Source organism: Dendrobium catenatum, unplaced genomic scaffold, assembly GCF_001605985.2.
Source record: "Dendrobium catenatum unplaced genomic scaffold, ASM160598v2 fragScaff_scaffold_1220, whole genome shotgun sequence".
NCBI lineage: Eukaryota > Viridiplantae > Streptophyta > Magnoliopsida > Asparagales > Orchidaceae > Dendrobium > Dendrobium catenatum.
In genome coordinates this window covers 9,486,997-9,503,005 of record NW_021319682.1, presented here as the reverse complement: position 1 = coordinate 9,503,005, position 16,009 = coordinate 9,486,997, and the positions used below count along the sequence as shown (strand labels likewise).

The window sequence follows — 16,009 nt, the reverse complement described above, 5'->3', positions numbered from 1 at the left end:
GATAAGCTCGACTCGTGAGCTCGATAAGCTCGACTCGCGAGCCCATAAACGAGTCGAGCTCGAGCCAGCTCGCGAGCCGGCTCGGCTCACTTACACCCCTACCTGAAGTCCAAAACTCCACCTCATTCGTTCAACACATGAAGATCCTTCATCTCTCACACACAGGAACAGGAAATTGCATCGAACCCAATCCTTCTCTTGATCAGCAAGAATCGCAAGAAGTCCTGTTTCCGTTCCTTTCTTCCAAGCTAGTCAAGACCGATCAAAACTTATTCAAAAATCAAGCAAAAAATCCGTCCTCCGTGAGATCCGCCTGTTCCGTCTCCTTATGTAAATCTTCTCGTCCGTCTCAAAAAACCAAAAGTCGCCTACCTCTTCCAACGCCCGTGTGGTCTTTGATTTGGCCTCATACAAGACCTAGCTGTAGCTTTTCTTGAACAAATAGAGCCTGAACGGATCAGGCCGAGCAACTACTGCCGCCTCCGTTCAACTCCTCACGCAGGCCAAATGAGCGGACGTCCACTTCAGCCGCACCTTCTTTTGTCGAATTTGACCAGCCCAGACTCCGCCTTCTTGAGGCAAGAGTCCGCCTAGCGTCCCGATCAAGAATCCCATGGGCAGCCTGCCGAAGTCGCCTCCGGTAGCCGAACTCAGCTAGAGGTCCGGCCTGTTCGGCCGATCAATGCTTTATGCGCGAACAAATTCGCTTGAGCAAGCACGTCGGCGGCACCAGCAGCCACCACCTCCTCTCTTTTCTTGAACAAAACACCTTCCTCCTTCAAGATCGCCACCAGAGCTCTGATACCAAATTGTTGAAAGCAAGGAGGAAGATCTTGAGAGATCTTCTTGCAAGAGATAGAGAGAGGAGAGGGCAGAGCCAAAATAATTCTGTAAACTTTATTTCTCTTGGCCTCAATGCCTAAAACAAACTAAAGCCTATTTATAGGCTCCTACAAGCTATACAAATAGCTCCACAAATGACTACATATGCCATACAAAAAACCTATACAAAAACAAACCTAAAAATCTGGAATAATATCTAACAATTTACTATTTTTTTATGCATTTTTTTAGGTAACTTATACTTGTAATTAAGTGCTAGAGCTATAAGAGGATTTGGTCCTCTACCTATAAATATAGCTTAAGGTTTCATGTATTAGTGTAGAAAAAAGAGAGAAATTTCAATTTTCTTCAAATCTCACCAAGATATCAAAGCATCAATTATGATTATTTATCTTCGCTGCTCAAGACAACATGAAGGATTAACATATCTTCATTTGCACATCTTACTTAGGTGTCTTTGTGCATCCTCCGCCGCATCATGGCCATATCCTAACATGAAACATCTTCCTTGTGCTGCATCAAGATTTCCACTAGTGCCCTGAAGCAATCTCACACATCATCTGTGGCGTCCCTTCCATGGTCACCAGCCTCCCTCCTCTCATCTCATGTTTCTATTATCCAAATTCTTTCTGCATCCTACGAGCACACTCCTGCAATATTTCAACAAATGCTTCTCATGTATGTCTACAGTTTTCATTTGCCACACGCAACCTACTTCGTCCATTCATCTCATTCTTCTACGAAACCCACGAGTATTGTTTCCACATCCACAGTGGCTTGGTATTCAACATTGACCAGTAAATGATAGGAAATATGAAATAAATCTTGGCCAGGAAAAAGAATAGTTCAACCTCATAAGTCACATACAGTCCTAAAGCAATTATCACCAAAAACTTCAATCCACGAAAAAGCTCCATTCTGTCTATCACAAGGCATAAAATCATGGAACAAAGCTAAATCTAATGGTCTCAAGGAGTTATTATGTTTATCAGTAGAAATGAGAAAGAAGCTAGAGCAGGTGCAACAGCTCTTCCACACTCAAATGGTCCAACATTTAGAATCTAGAAATCGAAAAACATGATAAAATCATTGTTCATCAACTTCATAACTGCAAGTCTACTAAATAGATAAGGGTGGAGCAAGAGAAACACGCTACAAAAAAATAACAGATCAGATATCTTTGAGATCAAAACAACTCTCCATGATCTTTGAGATCAAGAGAAACATTTTCTAGCAAAACATTAGCAACAGCTTGATATTCTTGTAGAAGAACAAGACAGGAGAAAGGCATATACCGAAACAAAGAATAGGTAGTGGTATATATAGCCATTAGTACAAGTTACGGTTCTTGATATCCAGTGATATTGTGACACCTAAGCATTATTTATCTGATACAATATTTATATGTTTTGGTATTCTAATATGCCCCCGCAAATTGATGGGTCTTTGGAGACCGTCAGTTTGGATCGGAGCTTCTCAAAACGAGGTGTAGAGAGTGCTTTGGTGAGGATGTCGGCTGTTTGGTCGACAGTGCTAATGGGTAAAAGACGAATGTGATTTTGTTGAAGATGATCCCGGATGAATTTCTGGTCGATCTCTATATGCTTAGTCCGGGCATGGAACACTGGATTATTCGCTAATGCTATCGCTGAGGTGTTGTCGCAAAACATGTCAGTGGGATTGGTTTGAGAAATGCCGAAGTCTGATAAGAGACGTCTGAGCCAGATGATGTCCGAAGTAAGTGCAGCCAGAGTGCGATATTCTGACTCCGTGGATGATCTAGCAACAGTGTGTTGCTTCTTGACTATCCATGATATTATTGTGTTGCCCAGAAATGAATAGAACCCGGAGGTGGACTTGCGAGATGTGGGATCCCCGGCCCAGTCAGCATCTGAGAAAGATTTAAGTACAAGATCATATTTAGTAATAGGAATTCCAAACTGTAGCGTACCTTTGATGTATCGTAAGAGTTTCTTAAGCATGTAGATATGTTGCGGTTCAGGATTGTGCATGTGTTGGAAGAGTTGATTTACACTGTAGGCGATATCCGGTCGAGTGAGAGTTAAATACTGTAGGGAGCCTGTGATGCTACGGTAGAATGCCGGATCTAAGAGTGTGGAATCGATTTTGGGGTTATCTGGTATTTTCATGCAGGTTGGATTGGCGGCTGAATTGCAATTGAGGAGATCCGTTTGCTGTAGCAGTGAGGTAGCATACTTCTTTTGTGATAGAAAGTAGAAGTCTTTGTTCCTGTCGATTTTAACACCTAGGAAATCATGGACATGGCCTAAGTGCTCCATGGAAAAGTTTTGGCTGAGTTTATGTACAACCGCTGTTACGGATCCTGGATTGGAGCCGGTAATTAATATATCATCTACATACACTAGTAAATAGATACTATGTGTTTGTTGATGAAGAACAAGTAGCGATGGGTCTGCAGAGCTGCATTTAAAACCAATGGATGTTAGATAATCTGTGAATGTATTGTACCATTAGCGGAGAGCTTGTTTCAAGCCATAGATGGCTTTGTGGAGTTGACAAACGTGAGCAGGATTGTTGGTGTCCTCAAATCCTTTAGGTTGAGTCATAAATACTTTTTCGGAGAGTTTCTCGTGAAGGAAGGCATTGGCCACGTCGAGTTGATGCACCTGCCAATTGTTATAAAGTGCAATTGCAAGCATGATACGAATAGTAGGAAGTTTTACGACCGGACTAAAAGTCTCGGTATAGCTTAAACCGAATTCTTGACGATGTCCTTGCGCTTCCAGACGGGCTTTGTGCTTAGCTACCGAGCCATCAGCATGAAACTTTGTTTGATAGGTCCATAGGCATCCTAGTATGGAGACATTCGACGGAGGAGGGACAAGGCTCCAGGTGCCTTGTTATTGTAAGGCAAGAAATTCGTTAGCCATTGTTGTTCTCCAATGCTGATGCTTGACAGCTTCGGTATAGGTGGAAGGAGATTCACTGGAGCTGGAGCACTCGCGAGCGTGAAGAAGGTTCAGCTGCACCACCGATTTCAGAGAACCGGTCTTAGTTCTTGTGATCATCGGATGAATTGTTTGGGATGGCGGTTGAGAACCTGAATTGGGAATAGTAGTGTCATCAGTATTGGATAAAATAGGTGAATTAGAGACGGGTGTAGGAGTGAAAGTGTTGGCAGGTATATGCTGGTTGATAGTTCTGGCAGAAGATACGGCTGAGTTTGGCATTAGAAGTAGCGGTGGAAGTTCGATAGAAGTTCTGGATTGTATGTCCGGCTGCAAATTGAAGGGAAAAGTGTTTTCTTGAAACGCAACGTGCATGGAAAAGGAGATTTTATTTGTGAGAATGTCCAAGCACTTGTAACCTTTATAGGTGTCGGAGTATCCGAGCAAGACACATGGTATGGTGTTGGGTTGAAGCTTGTGGTGAGTATGAGGAGGCAAGAGCGGGTAGCATGCACAACCAAAGGTACGAAGATGTTAGTATTCAGGTTTGGTTCGGTGAACAAGTTTAAACGGAGTAGGAGGGTGAGTGATCGTAGATGGCATGCGGTTTATAAGGTACACGGATGTCATGACCGTGTCTGGCCAATGTTTGTATGGAACAGAGGCAGTTTTAAGAAACGTCCGAGAAGTTTCAATAACATGTCTATGCTTGCGTTCTGCCATGCCATTTTGCTCCGGCGTGTAAGGACAGGATACCTGGTGACTAATGCCGTGAGTCACAAGAAACTGAGAGAATTGCTTGTTTAGAAATTCGGTGCCTCCGTTAGTGCGTAGGGTTTTAATGTTTTGCAAAGTATATTTTTCAACTTGGTTTTTAAAATTTACAAAAGTTTGAAAAACTTCGGATTTTTGGCGAAGCGGAAAAAGCCAAGTGAAGCGACTAAAGTCGTCAAAGAAAATGACGTAATATCGATAACCCTGAACAGAATCAACAGGGGCGGGGCCCCATACATCCGAATGTATCAACGACAAAATAGTTTGCGTTCTGCTATTGGATTTCGAAAAAGAAATTTTATGTCCTTTGGACAATTTGCAAGAATTGCAAGAAACAGAACTAATTGAAATATTCAAAGTAGGATTACAACTAGCTATAGTTTTCAAAACATGTATGTTGGGATGTCCCACCTATCATGCCAGGGGGTTGTTCTGTTCGTGGTAGCCAGAGCGGACATTTGAGATGACGAATTTGTATTGCTTATGGGATACAAGCCTTTGTCACACGGGCCTTGTAGAAGCACCTGCGGAGTCCTCAAATCCTTGAATTGAAAACAAGATGGGTCAAATATTATAGCAATATTGTTGTCCTTAGTAAGCTTGGAAATAGATAGTAAATTAAATTTTAAAGAAGGCGTGTGAAAGATTTGAGATAGAGTAAGCTTACGAGAGGGAGTCGGTAACAAGCCGTTGCCGAAGTTGGCGATGTTAACCGATCTCCCATCACCGACCGTGATCATGTCGGAGCCTTGATAAGAAAAGTGATGTTGGACATGTTGTCGAGCGAGTTGGTGAGATGGGATGTCGATCCTGAGTCCAAATACCAGTTGGACGGAGGGGTCTCTGTATGTGTGGCTAAGGCTCAGTGAGTATCCGAGGCGGATGATTGTCCATAGTTTTGATCTAGTCTGTGCCAGCATGTTGTTGCAGCGTGTCCTCTCTTAGAGCAACTTTGACAGATAACATTGGCATTCGGATTAGCCTGAGAGCGAGTAGAATTGTGTACGTTGTTGTAGTTGCGACTGCGGGATCTACGACTGCGACCTCTTGGCACGAACAGAGCGGTTTGCGAATCGTTCATAGGAGTTGAGCGAGCCGTATCAGCAGCTAGATTAATTTCTTCACTGAGGAGAAGGGGGTATAGTTGGTCAAGAGAGATGGGGGTTAGCATAGTACGTATGGCAGTCTTGAAAGACTGATAAGATGGTGGAAGGCCATTGAGGATGTAAAGAATCACATCCTCATTGTCAACCGAAGAACCAGATGCAGTAATTTGGTCTATAAGAACTTTAATGTCGGTCAAATACTGGGTAATTGATTGATTCTTGAGAGCAATATTGTGAAGAGATTTTTTCAGTTGAATCACTTTTGATCTGTTGGAGGATTGAAAATGTGTTTCAAGTGTAGACCAAATTTTAGCTGTTGAGTCAAGATGAACCACGTATTGAAGAATTGATGTGGAAATAGTTGAACATAGGGCAACGGCCAAGTTTTGGTCCATGAGAATCCATTGAGATGATTGAGGATTCGGTATAGAGGCGGTGGGGGTAGGAGACAGAACCAAAGAAGAAGAGGAGGGTTCAAGAAATTTTTCAAACCGGTTTGCCCTAAAGATTTTTGCGATTTGAGCTCTCAATAGTGGGTAGTTGCCGGCTTGAAGTTGGAGATGCACAAGCGTGCGCAGATTTGTGACGACAAACTTCAATGTCGCCGGAATGAGAGGATCGGCGAATCCTTCGCCGTCTAGTTGATCGCCAGGATTCGAGGTTGCTGAGCTCATTCTTGGTACCGATTACCGATCTTCTGATACCATGTAGAAGAACAAGACAGGAGAATGAAAAGCAGATACCAAAACAAAGAACGGAGAAGAATATAAAAGTATTTCTTATTGATTTAACAAATAGGTATAGTAGTATATATAGCCATTAGTACAAGTTACGGTTCATGATATCCAGTGATATTGTGACACCTAAGCATTATTTATCTGATACAATATTTATATGTTTTGGTATTCTAATAATTCTTAAGGAATTGGAGTGAGGATGTCCTAATAATAGTCAACAATATAAAAATAAATAGAGAAAATGGTGAATTTAGAAATTCATATTTAGCCTCAATCAATATATTGATGAACTACAAGAAAATTTTCGTAGCAAAAAGCAAATAAATAAACCTTCTCTAATTTTGGAGGAATGAAAGTAGTAAAAAGGTGATGTAAGAATCTTATAACATGGCCCCAATCGTTGAAGTTTTTACCCGAGTTGCCCAAGGATCCAATTGACCAGTGACAATCGATAAAGGTAAGACAAATTATTGTGATTTCTGCAACTTCTGTAAAAACTCAAACCTCCACAAAAGCGAGTCAATTTGAAAAAAAAATGTAACTCTTAAAACAAATGTTCTAGTGACTGTTTGGCTGCAGGATTTGAGTAGGATTTAAGCAGGATTTAACCTAAATCCTGCCAAACAGCTAAAATAACAAGTTAAGTCCTACGGAATCCTAAATCATGTTCCATTTTCCCTAAAATTCCGAATTTACTAAATCCGGGAGTTCGGCGGATTTACGGGTTTTAGGAACTTGAAGCATGGGAGAAAAGAGCGACAACGAGCTCCCGTCACGTGGCTTCCTCGCTTCAGGGTAGGTGCAAAAGGGGTAGATGGTTACCAGCGAACTTCTGTCGCTTCTCCGCAGCAGTATCAGAAAAAACGAGGCGGCAAACAAGAGGTGGATCCGATACGACAATCGCTGCGACAAGACAGAATTTTTTCAGCGCGTCTCGCTGTAACTAAGAGAAATAGTAATAGATATCGACGGAGAAGTTGTAGAAGGCGAAGAAGCTTCCCTGGATGAGCGACTACCGTAACCGTTCAGATCAATTCAACGAGGCAAAAAGAGGAAAGCAGAGAAGGAACGGAAGCGAAGAGCGAGAAAGGCACACCTGTCCGTCTGCAGTTACTACTGCTGACCTTCGATCTCTTGTCTGCCGACAAAGAGATCGTTTCCAATTTCTGTGAGCAATTATTTGCATCGTAGATCAAGAATCAGTCGTGTCGATGCTGTGCAGAGCGTTGGCGCAAAGAAAAGGTAGGTTAAAAAGTAGGTTAATTTGTGCTCGAGCAGCTTCTAATAATTAATTGTAATATGAAAGCATCTCCGTCATGTGATATCATTGGGCTTAAATTTTCCAATTTTAACTGGGATTTACTAAATTTGGTTAATTTGTGTCCATACAAATAAATATTTTTAAAGATATTTAGATAAATTAAGATAAATACATTTACATATTACATACAAAAAACTAAGACTTATTGATTAATAGTCAAAAAGGATGACCAACAAATCAAATTCAATTGTGTGGTACAAATAATGTTGAGAGAGAGTTTTTTGCAGAAAAATGGATGTGCCTTAATTGGGGCAAATTATTAGGTCCGGTTATCGGACATAGAGATAAGTCCGGATACTAATAAAATATTATTTTAAGTTAAGCGTGTGTAAAACGTAATCAACACAGTCAAAGCGTAGGCAACGTGGCAAGTTTTAATTGGATGTCTGGACCTATTTTTAGATCCGGTGACCGGACCTAATAATTTGCTGGACACCTTTGACCATGACGATTGAGTGTCAGCACTAGTCCCTCCAGACAAATAAATGTTCCTCTCTCACTCTTCACATTTGCATCTTCTCTTTCCTCTTTTTTGGCTCTTTAATATGCCATTTTGCCCCTCTGTGCTCCTTACAACGCTCACACAATATCTCCAATGTAAATCATGCTAACGATTATTTCATTATTGTTGATCACATTGATGTATCTTATTCAATTATCATATGTGTTTATATATCTACACGTTCAATTTCAAGTGGAACCGGGTGCGACCAGATCAGCACTAGTGCACCGAATCTCATCAGAACTCCGCAATTAAGCGTGCATGGCCGAGAATAGTACTAGGATGGGTGACCTTCTGGGAAGTCCTCATATTGCACCCTTAACAAAAAAAAAATCCTAGGTAGAACCATCGTGACCAAAAGCTTCAACATTTAGGGGTGTCAATTCGGGTCAACGGGTCGGGTTCGGGTCGAACCCGGAACTGACCCGATACTATTCGGGTCAACCCGAACCCAACCCATTTTTAAACACAGGTCAGGTTTTCAGACCCGAACCCGACCCGATTCGGGTCCGGGTCAACCCGACCCGATTCGGGTCCGGGTCAACCCGACCCGACACGAATGACCCGGGGTTGACCCAAAATTGTTATTTTTCGGGTCAAACATCGGGTCAATCTTAGATTTTCGGGTCAAAACGGGTCAATCTCGGATTTTTGGGTCAAATAAGAGTTTTCGTGTCAATTTCGGGTCAACGTCGAGTTGCTAGGTTAACCCAAACCCGACCCGATTTTTAAAACGGGTTGATTTGTTTAACCCAAACCCGACCCATTTCAGGTATGGCTTGACCCTAACCTAGATTTTTTCGGATCGGATTCGGATTGGATTTCGAGTCGTGTAAAAATTTGACAGCCCTATTCAACATGGCACCATTCATCATTAGCCACAAACATCACGTGAAATAAATGCTTGGACTAAAGCAAAAGCTTCACTGCCTTAGCATCATTATCCTCTTCCTCATAGTCAATGGAGACTACTTGTAGGTCTTAGCGCTTGGCTTTGGCGTAGGTGAGCTAAGGCCAGGTCTTGAGTGTAGCATCATCAAGTCTAATTTTGTTATTGTATTTTGGTTGGTGGTCGGTGGCAAGGCGAGGAGAGGCGGCCAAGCGATTGCATGATAAGTAGGAGAGGATGATGATGGTGGTGACAAGGGAGAGGATGGAGCTGGAGATGCCAATGGCGTGGTCGAACTCATTGATTTTTTGGCTGAAATTATGTTCTTTTTTGCTAGAAGATTGATAGTTCATAACATCCAAACTCCCCTCCCCTCCACAATTAGTACAATGGTTTCTCCTTCACCACCCTCACCTCCCGAAAATCCACAAGTTTAGCCACGCCATCATCATCTTCATCATCATCCTCTTATCATCACCACCATCATCATTTAACTACTATAATATGTTATTGATTTGCTTCTTTCTAAATTAATGGAAGACATTTCTAAGTTTTGTAAAAATAGAAATTTAACTTCCCTTTATTGTCAATAATGACCTATTTCTTGCTTCATAATAACATTTTATACAAAATAAAATAATAATTTAAGTAAATTTACCAACTTAGATTATTTGCATATAAATATAAAATTATAAATTACCTTGATTAATAAATAACTAAACTTAATAATTCTATATTAATCTCCAATAAATAAAAATTCAAAGCTAATAAATTATTTAAAAATTAGGAAAAAAATCTAATTATATTTAACAAATTTAAGCTTGACATAGATAAAAAAATTACTGGTCTAAACAAAAAATCATAGATCTACAGCATATGACATAGATCTATAAAAAAAATGTAAATCTTCAGAAAATTTAAATCTAAGTCTAAGATTCTAATAAATAAAGTAGATATCTATCTTTATTTCACAAAATTAAAAACAATCTTTTTTACTATAAATCGAACAAAAAAAGGAAGATTTCTTGCATTTTGTTTATGTTATCTCAAATAGTTTTTAAATTAAATTCATTTGCTTTTATAAAGCTGCAGAATTAATATAAAAAAAAAAAAAAACTGCAGGATTAATACAGATGAAATGCTTAACCTTTTCTTATTAATATGAGAGTAACATGCAGTCAGGATTCGTTTGGGACAGCTTTTTTTACCGCTTCTTAAATTTTTGTACTAAAAAATCACTTTAAGAAGTAGAAAAAAGCCGTCCCAAGCAAAACATAATTTAACTCTAAAATCAGTCCCAACTTCCCCACAACAACTTCAACAACAACATCAAATTTTTATCTACTGCGTTGGTTAACTACATGAATATTTTTTTATACATTGTGTCCTAGTAATAATCAAATCCTCATTTAAGAATTGTTTGAAACAGCTTTTTTATTGCTTCTTAAAATTGTTTTCTAATACAAAATTTTAATTTTTGTACTAAAAATTGTTTTAAAAAATAATAAGAAAGCAATCCCAAACCAAACCTTAGGCTTTGTTTGGGACAGCTTTCTTCCTGCTTCTTAAAGTATTTTTTTAGTACAAAATTTAAAACTTTTGTACTAGAAAGCCGCTTTAAGAAGCAGAAAAACAGCCATCCCAAACGAAACCTTGATCTAATAGACAATGGTCATTGCTTAATATAGGCCAAATCTACTAGGCATCTATCTACTCTCCTCACCGGGTTTTATGTGACCAAACTATCTAAAACAACTCTCTCTAATTTTATATGCTACTGAATCTACCCCAACCTTTTAACATATATAATAGTCCAAATCCCCCACGTTGGAAAAAAAATCATATTACTTTCTAAAACTAAATATTTAAGATTCTTTCACATTTAAACCATTTTCAGATCAATATAAAAATCTCTCAAACAAGATATTCAAAATGACCTAAAATTGTCCAAAATTGCTCTATTTCAATGATAAAAAAACAAAACAAAACAAAAAAAGAAATTCCCAGCCTATGATTTTTAAACTAAAGTTTTGTTTGGAACAACTTTTCTACTACTTTCTAAAACAACTTTTTAATACAAAAAGCAATTTAAGGAAATATTAGTACTTAAAAATTATTTTATAAAGCAATAAAAAAACTATCTCAAATAAAGCCTAAAATAGATGTGCAACCGCCAAAGCTAATCGGTTCCAATTAGGATCCCAAAATAGCTGAAAATTTCAATTCTAATCAGTTTCAATAACTTCAAAATTATTGAGATCATCAAAACCACAAGGAAAAAAAAAACAATCAAAAGCTCCAAAATTCACTCAAAATTCGATCAAATCTCCTAATAATGATTAAGGCTTCGTTTGGGATGGCTGTTTTACTGATTAAAGTAAATTTTTATACTAGAAAGTTGCTTTAAGAAGTCTAAAAAAACCGTCCCAAACAAAGCCTAAGAACGAAAAAGAAAGCACATTTAAAATCTTGGCTAAAACATAATTTAACAAGTCTTTCCTCTAATCCTCATTTTATATGCAGTGCTGTTCTCAATCCTGTATAAGTCTATAACCTCTCTTTCCAGTTGTCTTTTTCCTGGAAAAAAAAAAAACGAAGACATGGCAGCATATAATGGATCTTACCAAGATCATTATCCGTTAGCGTTGAAAGGCATTCAGCATTCAAAATAAAAAAATAATACTGAGACCATTAGGGTAATTTGGCTTGTACTGATGCCCAAATCACCTAAAACTGCTAATAAACAAACTCTACATTCGTTAAATCAGCAAAAAAAAAACTTAATTTCTACAAGTTTGCATGAATAATTCCTATAATTGAATTGTTAGATTGGTCCATTGTACAAGTCCAGACGGTCCACACAGGACTGACTCGTGCGAAACAAGCGGAGAGTTCCGCCTCCTATATGCAGGAGCCGACCGCCCAGTTCTGACAAATCCTTTTAGAAAGGTTTTTGAAATGAGTTGGGAGAGATTTGAAAGTAGAGGCTGTTTAAATATTTTCTTTTGAATTGTATGCATTAAATAATTTATTTTTCTAGGGTTAAGACATCTTGAATTTGGCTGAATTTGAAATCTCTTAGATTTAGGTTTCCTTTGGGCTCTAGCGGCATCTAGAGATTTGAAAGAGAAAAATCCTCCCCTCGAATAGAGGATCAATTGTGTCTTGATATTTTTCGTTTCCCTTTTATCAAATAATACAAATTATCTACTGTTTCGTGGTTTTATGTGGATTTTTGTGGAGAATTCTCGCTGTTTTCCAAAGATTGATAGGAAATACTTGAGATCAACAAGTATTTCCAATTATGAACCTATCAATATGTACGTGATTTCTTCAATAGATTTCAAACATCTTCTTCACAGTTGGGCTTATGAACATACATCCAAATCAATTTATGTTAGATATTATTCCAGATTTTTAGGATTGCTTCAAATTGTTGAAACAAAGGAGGAAGATCTTCTTGAGAGATTTTCTTGCAAGATAATAGAGAGGGAGAGAGGAGGAGGGAGAGGGACACCGCGAGCCAAAAAACCCAGCAATCTTTATTCCCTTGGCTTCAATGCCTAAAACAAACTAAAGCCTATTTATAGGCTCCTACAAGCTATACAAATAGCTCCACAAATGGCTACATATGCCATACAAAAAACATATACAAAAACAAACCTAAAATCTGGAATAATATCTAACAATCACCCCCTTAGTCCAGATTTTACAAAACAAAAGATAACCACTGTTCTTAAAGAACAGCCAAAGAACAACAACCCTGTCGATCTCCTCCGCCAACAGCGTCCACCGACAGTTAAAAGATTTCTCAAGAACCGATCAATCAACTTCTTGAGTTTCTAGCTCCACCTCCCGACAGATCTTCACCTGTCGCACTGCGTCCAACGCAGCCAATCGAGCACCCCTAGCCCGGCTTCCGCGCCTTGTGCATCCACCTGCACCCTGCTCCTCAGTGCCCGCGTCTTGCGCCTCCAGAGCGTCCAACGCTTTCAGCCCCGCGCCCGCGCCTTGCACCCATGTGGTCTGTCACCAACCACATCCTGCACGTATCCACCTGGCGGCTAGCCTTGCGCCTTCACCTGCGCTCCGCTCGTCACCAGTGCCCCGCGCTCCTATGCGATCTCCTTGTGCACCGCACGACCTCGCACCTCTAAGCGCTCCGCACTCCTGGCACTGCTCTCCAAGAACATGCCGACTCCACCTCAAAGATCCAATCCGATCTTTTTATCTCCCGGACTCCACCCGGAGTCAAAACTCCACCTTATTTCTTCAGCAGATCTTTAATAATAAAAACAAGAAGCTTAAAGAGAACAGCAGGAACCGAAAAAATGCCAGAGAACAGTGATAAAATCCCAAAACGAAACTTGATTCAAGATCATGCAAAAACTCCAGCCTTCGGTAACCCCACCGGACGCAGCTCCGCACCCCCGCAAGCACCCCCCCACACTGCCTTCCGCGGTTCAGCTTTCTTACTCTGGTCAGTCCGATCCAGCGGCCTCGCGTGCAAAGGTACTGGTTGTTTGCCTCTCATGCACAGGCAAATTCTGATATCACCATGATTCACGCGAACAAGCTCTGGATGTCGAGACCAAGATTGAAATCCGCAAAATGAGGCTTGCCTTTGATGGTCACCGCCTTGATTTCAAAAAAACATCGTAATGCCGTCGCCGGAGAAACAACGTAGCAGTTCCCAACTCCTTCCAAGCCACACAGCACGTCCGCCTTCTTGCGGCAAGAGTCCACCTAGCGTCCCGATCAAGATGCTTACCGAAGTCGCCTCCGGCTTCCGCCTCCGGTATTGGAACTCAGCTAGACGTCCAGCCTATTCGGCCGATCTTCCAGCCGACGCCCCAGCTACGTTTGCACGCGATCTGCCTTCTTTCCTTGATCTTGCACCGTGCTTTGCATGAATCTCTTGAGCAAGCATGTCAGCGGCACCGGCAGCCTCCACCTCCTCTCTTTTCTTGGATAGAACACATTCCTCCTTCAAGATTGCCACCAGGGCTCTGATACCAAATTGTTGAAACTAATGAGGAAGATCTTAAGAGAACTTCTTGCAAGAGATAGAGAGGGAGAGGGAGGGAGGAGCCAAAAATTCTGTAAACTTTATTTCACTTGGCCTCAACAGCATCCATCTGATCCCGAATTGACGTCGGCTTACCTCCGTTCAGAATATAGAATTACATAATTTCTGAGTTTGGCTCTCCCCTCTCCCTCTCTATCTCTTGCAAGAAGATCACTCAAGATCTTCCTCCTTAGTTTCAACAATTTGGTATCAGAGCCCTGGTGGCGATCAAGGAAGGAGGAAGGTGTTCTATCCAAGAAAAGAGAGGAAGTGGTGGCTGCCGGTGCCGTCGACGTGCTTGCTCAAGCGAATCGTGCAAAGCACGTTGCAAGATCAAGGAAAGAAGGCATTAGACATACGTAAGAGGTGTTGAGGCTTGGTTTTGACCGGAGAAACTGGAGGTGGTCCGGAGCGTTCCATGGATTCTTGATCGGGATTTTGGATCGGCCGAACAGGCCGGACGTCCAGCGGGGTTACCGGAGGCAGGATCAGATGGAAGTCGTTGAGGCCAGATTTTTTTGCTTGATCTTGAATCAAGTTTCAATTTGGGATTTTATCCCTGTTCTTTGGCATTTTTTTTCGGTTCCTGCTGTTCTCTTTAAGCTTCTTATTTTTTTACTGTTGGAGATCTGCTGAACGAATAAGGTGGAGTTTTAGACTTCAGGTGGAATCCGGGAGACACTGAGGTAGTGTCGGCTGTTCTTGGAGAGCAGTGTTGAAAGTGCGGGGCGCTTGGAGGTGCGAGGTAGTGCGGTGCACGAGGAGGCCGCATAGGAGCGCGGGGCACTGGTGACGAGCGAAGCGCAAGTGAAGGCGCAGGGCTCGCTGCACGAGTGGATACGTGCAGGATGTGGTTGGTGACATACTACATGGGTGCAAGGCGCAGGCGCAGGGTTGAAAGCATTGGATGCTGGCTGGAGGCGCAAGGCGCGGGCACTGAGGCGTAGGGTGAAGGTGGATACACAGGGCGCGGAAGCCGGGCTAGGGGTGCTTGGGATTGGCTGCGTTGGACGCAGTGCGACAGGTGAAGATCTGTCGGGAGGTGGAGCTAGAAACTCAAGAAGTTGATTGATCAATTCTTGAGAAACTTTTAATTATCGGTGAACGCTTTTGGCAGAGGAGATCGACAGGGTTGTTCTTTGGCTGTTCTTTATGAATAGTGGTTATCTTTTGTTTTGTAAAATCTGGACTAATGGGTGATTGTTAGATATTATTCCAGATTTTTAGGTTTGCTTTTTGTATAGGTTTTTTGTATGGCAAGTATAACCATTTGTGTAGCTATTTGTATAGCTTGTAGGAGCCTATAAATAGGATTTAGTTTGTTTTAGGCATTGCAGTCAAGGGAATAAAGATTGCTGGGTTTTTTAGCTCATGGTTTCCCTCTCCCTCCTCTCTCCCTCTCTAGATCTTGCAAGAAGATCACTCAAGATCTTCCTCCTTGGTTTCAACAATTTATTTAACCTAATTATAATATTCCTTAAAATTAATGAGCACTACATTATAATACGCTAATGCTATATTCTGATAATAACCAAATTTAGGATCACCCAAATGGTGAAATCAACTAAAGACTTTTCAAAATGATTTTTATTATATAGTATGACCTAACAGTTGAAATTCGTTATTATAAAACGAACAATCACAAAGCAAAGTTAACACTTGCCAATGACCTTTCCAACAAATTCCAAGAAAACATGAAAAACTTAGAGCATCAAAGAATCAAATGACAAATATGATTTGAACCTACTCAATTTCTCAAGCATCCAACAATAGCTCAGTTGAAAACTAAGTCAAGATTTTGTTTTATTGTAAAAACAGTAAAGAATACAGCAAAGGGTA

The 16,009-nt window shown here is 40.6% G+C and overlaps 2 protein-coding genes and 1 pseudogene across 5 annotated transcripts in view; 1 reads left to right on the top strand and 2 right to left on the bottom strand.

Moving 5' to 3' along the window:
* The window catches only part of LOC110101285, a 24,727-nt gene extending 17,051 nt beyond the window's left edge, over positions 1-7,676 (bottom strand). The window contains exons 1-2 of one of the 4 annotated variants that reach the window (XM_020829122.2): positions 7,487-7,676; positions 7,213-7,293 (exon numbers count right to left, since the gene is read on the bottom strand). The gene's annotated coding sequence lies outside the window, so the exon portion shown is untranslated. The other 3 variants (XM_020829120.2, XM_020829123.2, XM_028699224.1) reach the window with 3 other exon arrangements.
* Positions 2,244-3,143, bottom strand: LOC110101293 (uncharacterized mitochondrial protein AtMg00810). Its single transcript, XM_020829141.1, has one exon. The coding sequence runs from the start codon at positions 3,141-3,143 to the stop codon at positions 2,244-2,246; it is 900 nt and encodes a 299-aa protein (XP_020684800.1).
* Positions 7,677-8,413: 737 nt separating the features above from the next.
* Positions 8,414-8,532, top strand: LOC114580728 (annotated as a pseudogene).
* The last annotated feature ends 7,477 nt before the right edge of the window (positions 8,533-16,009 follow it).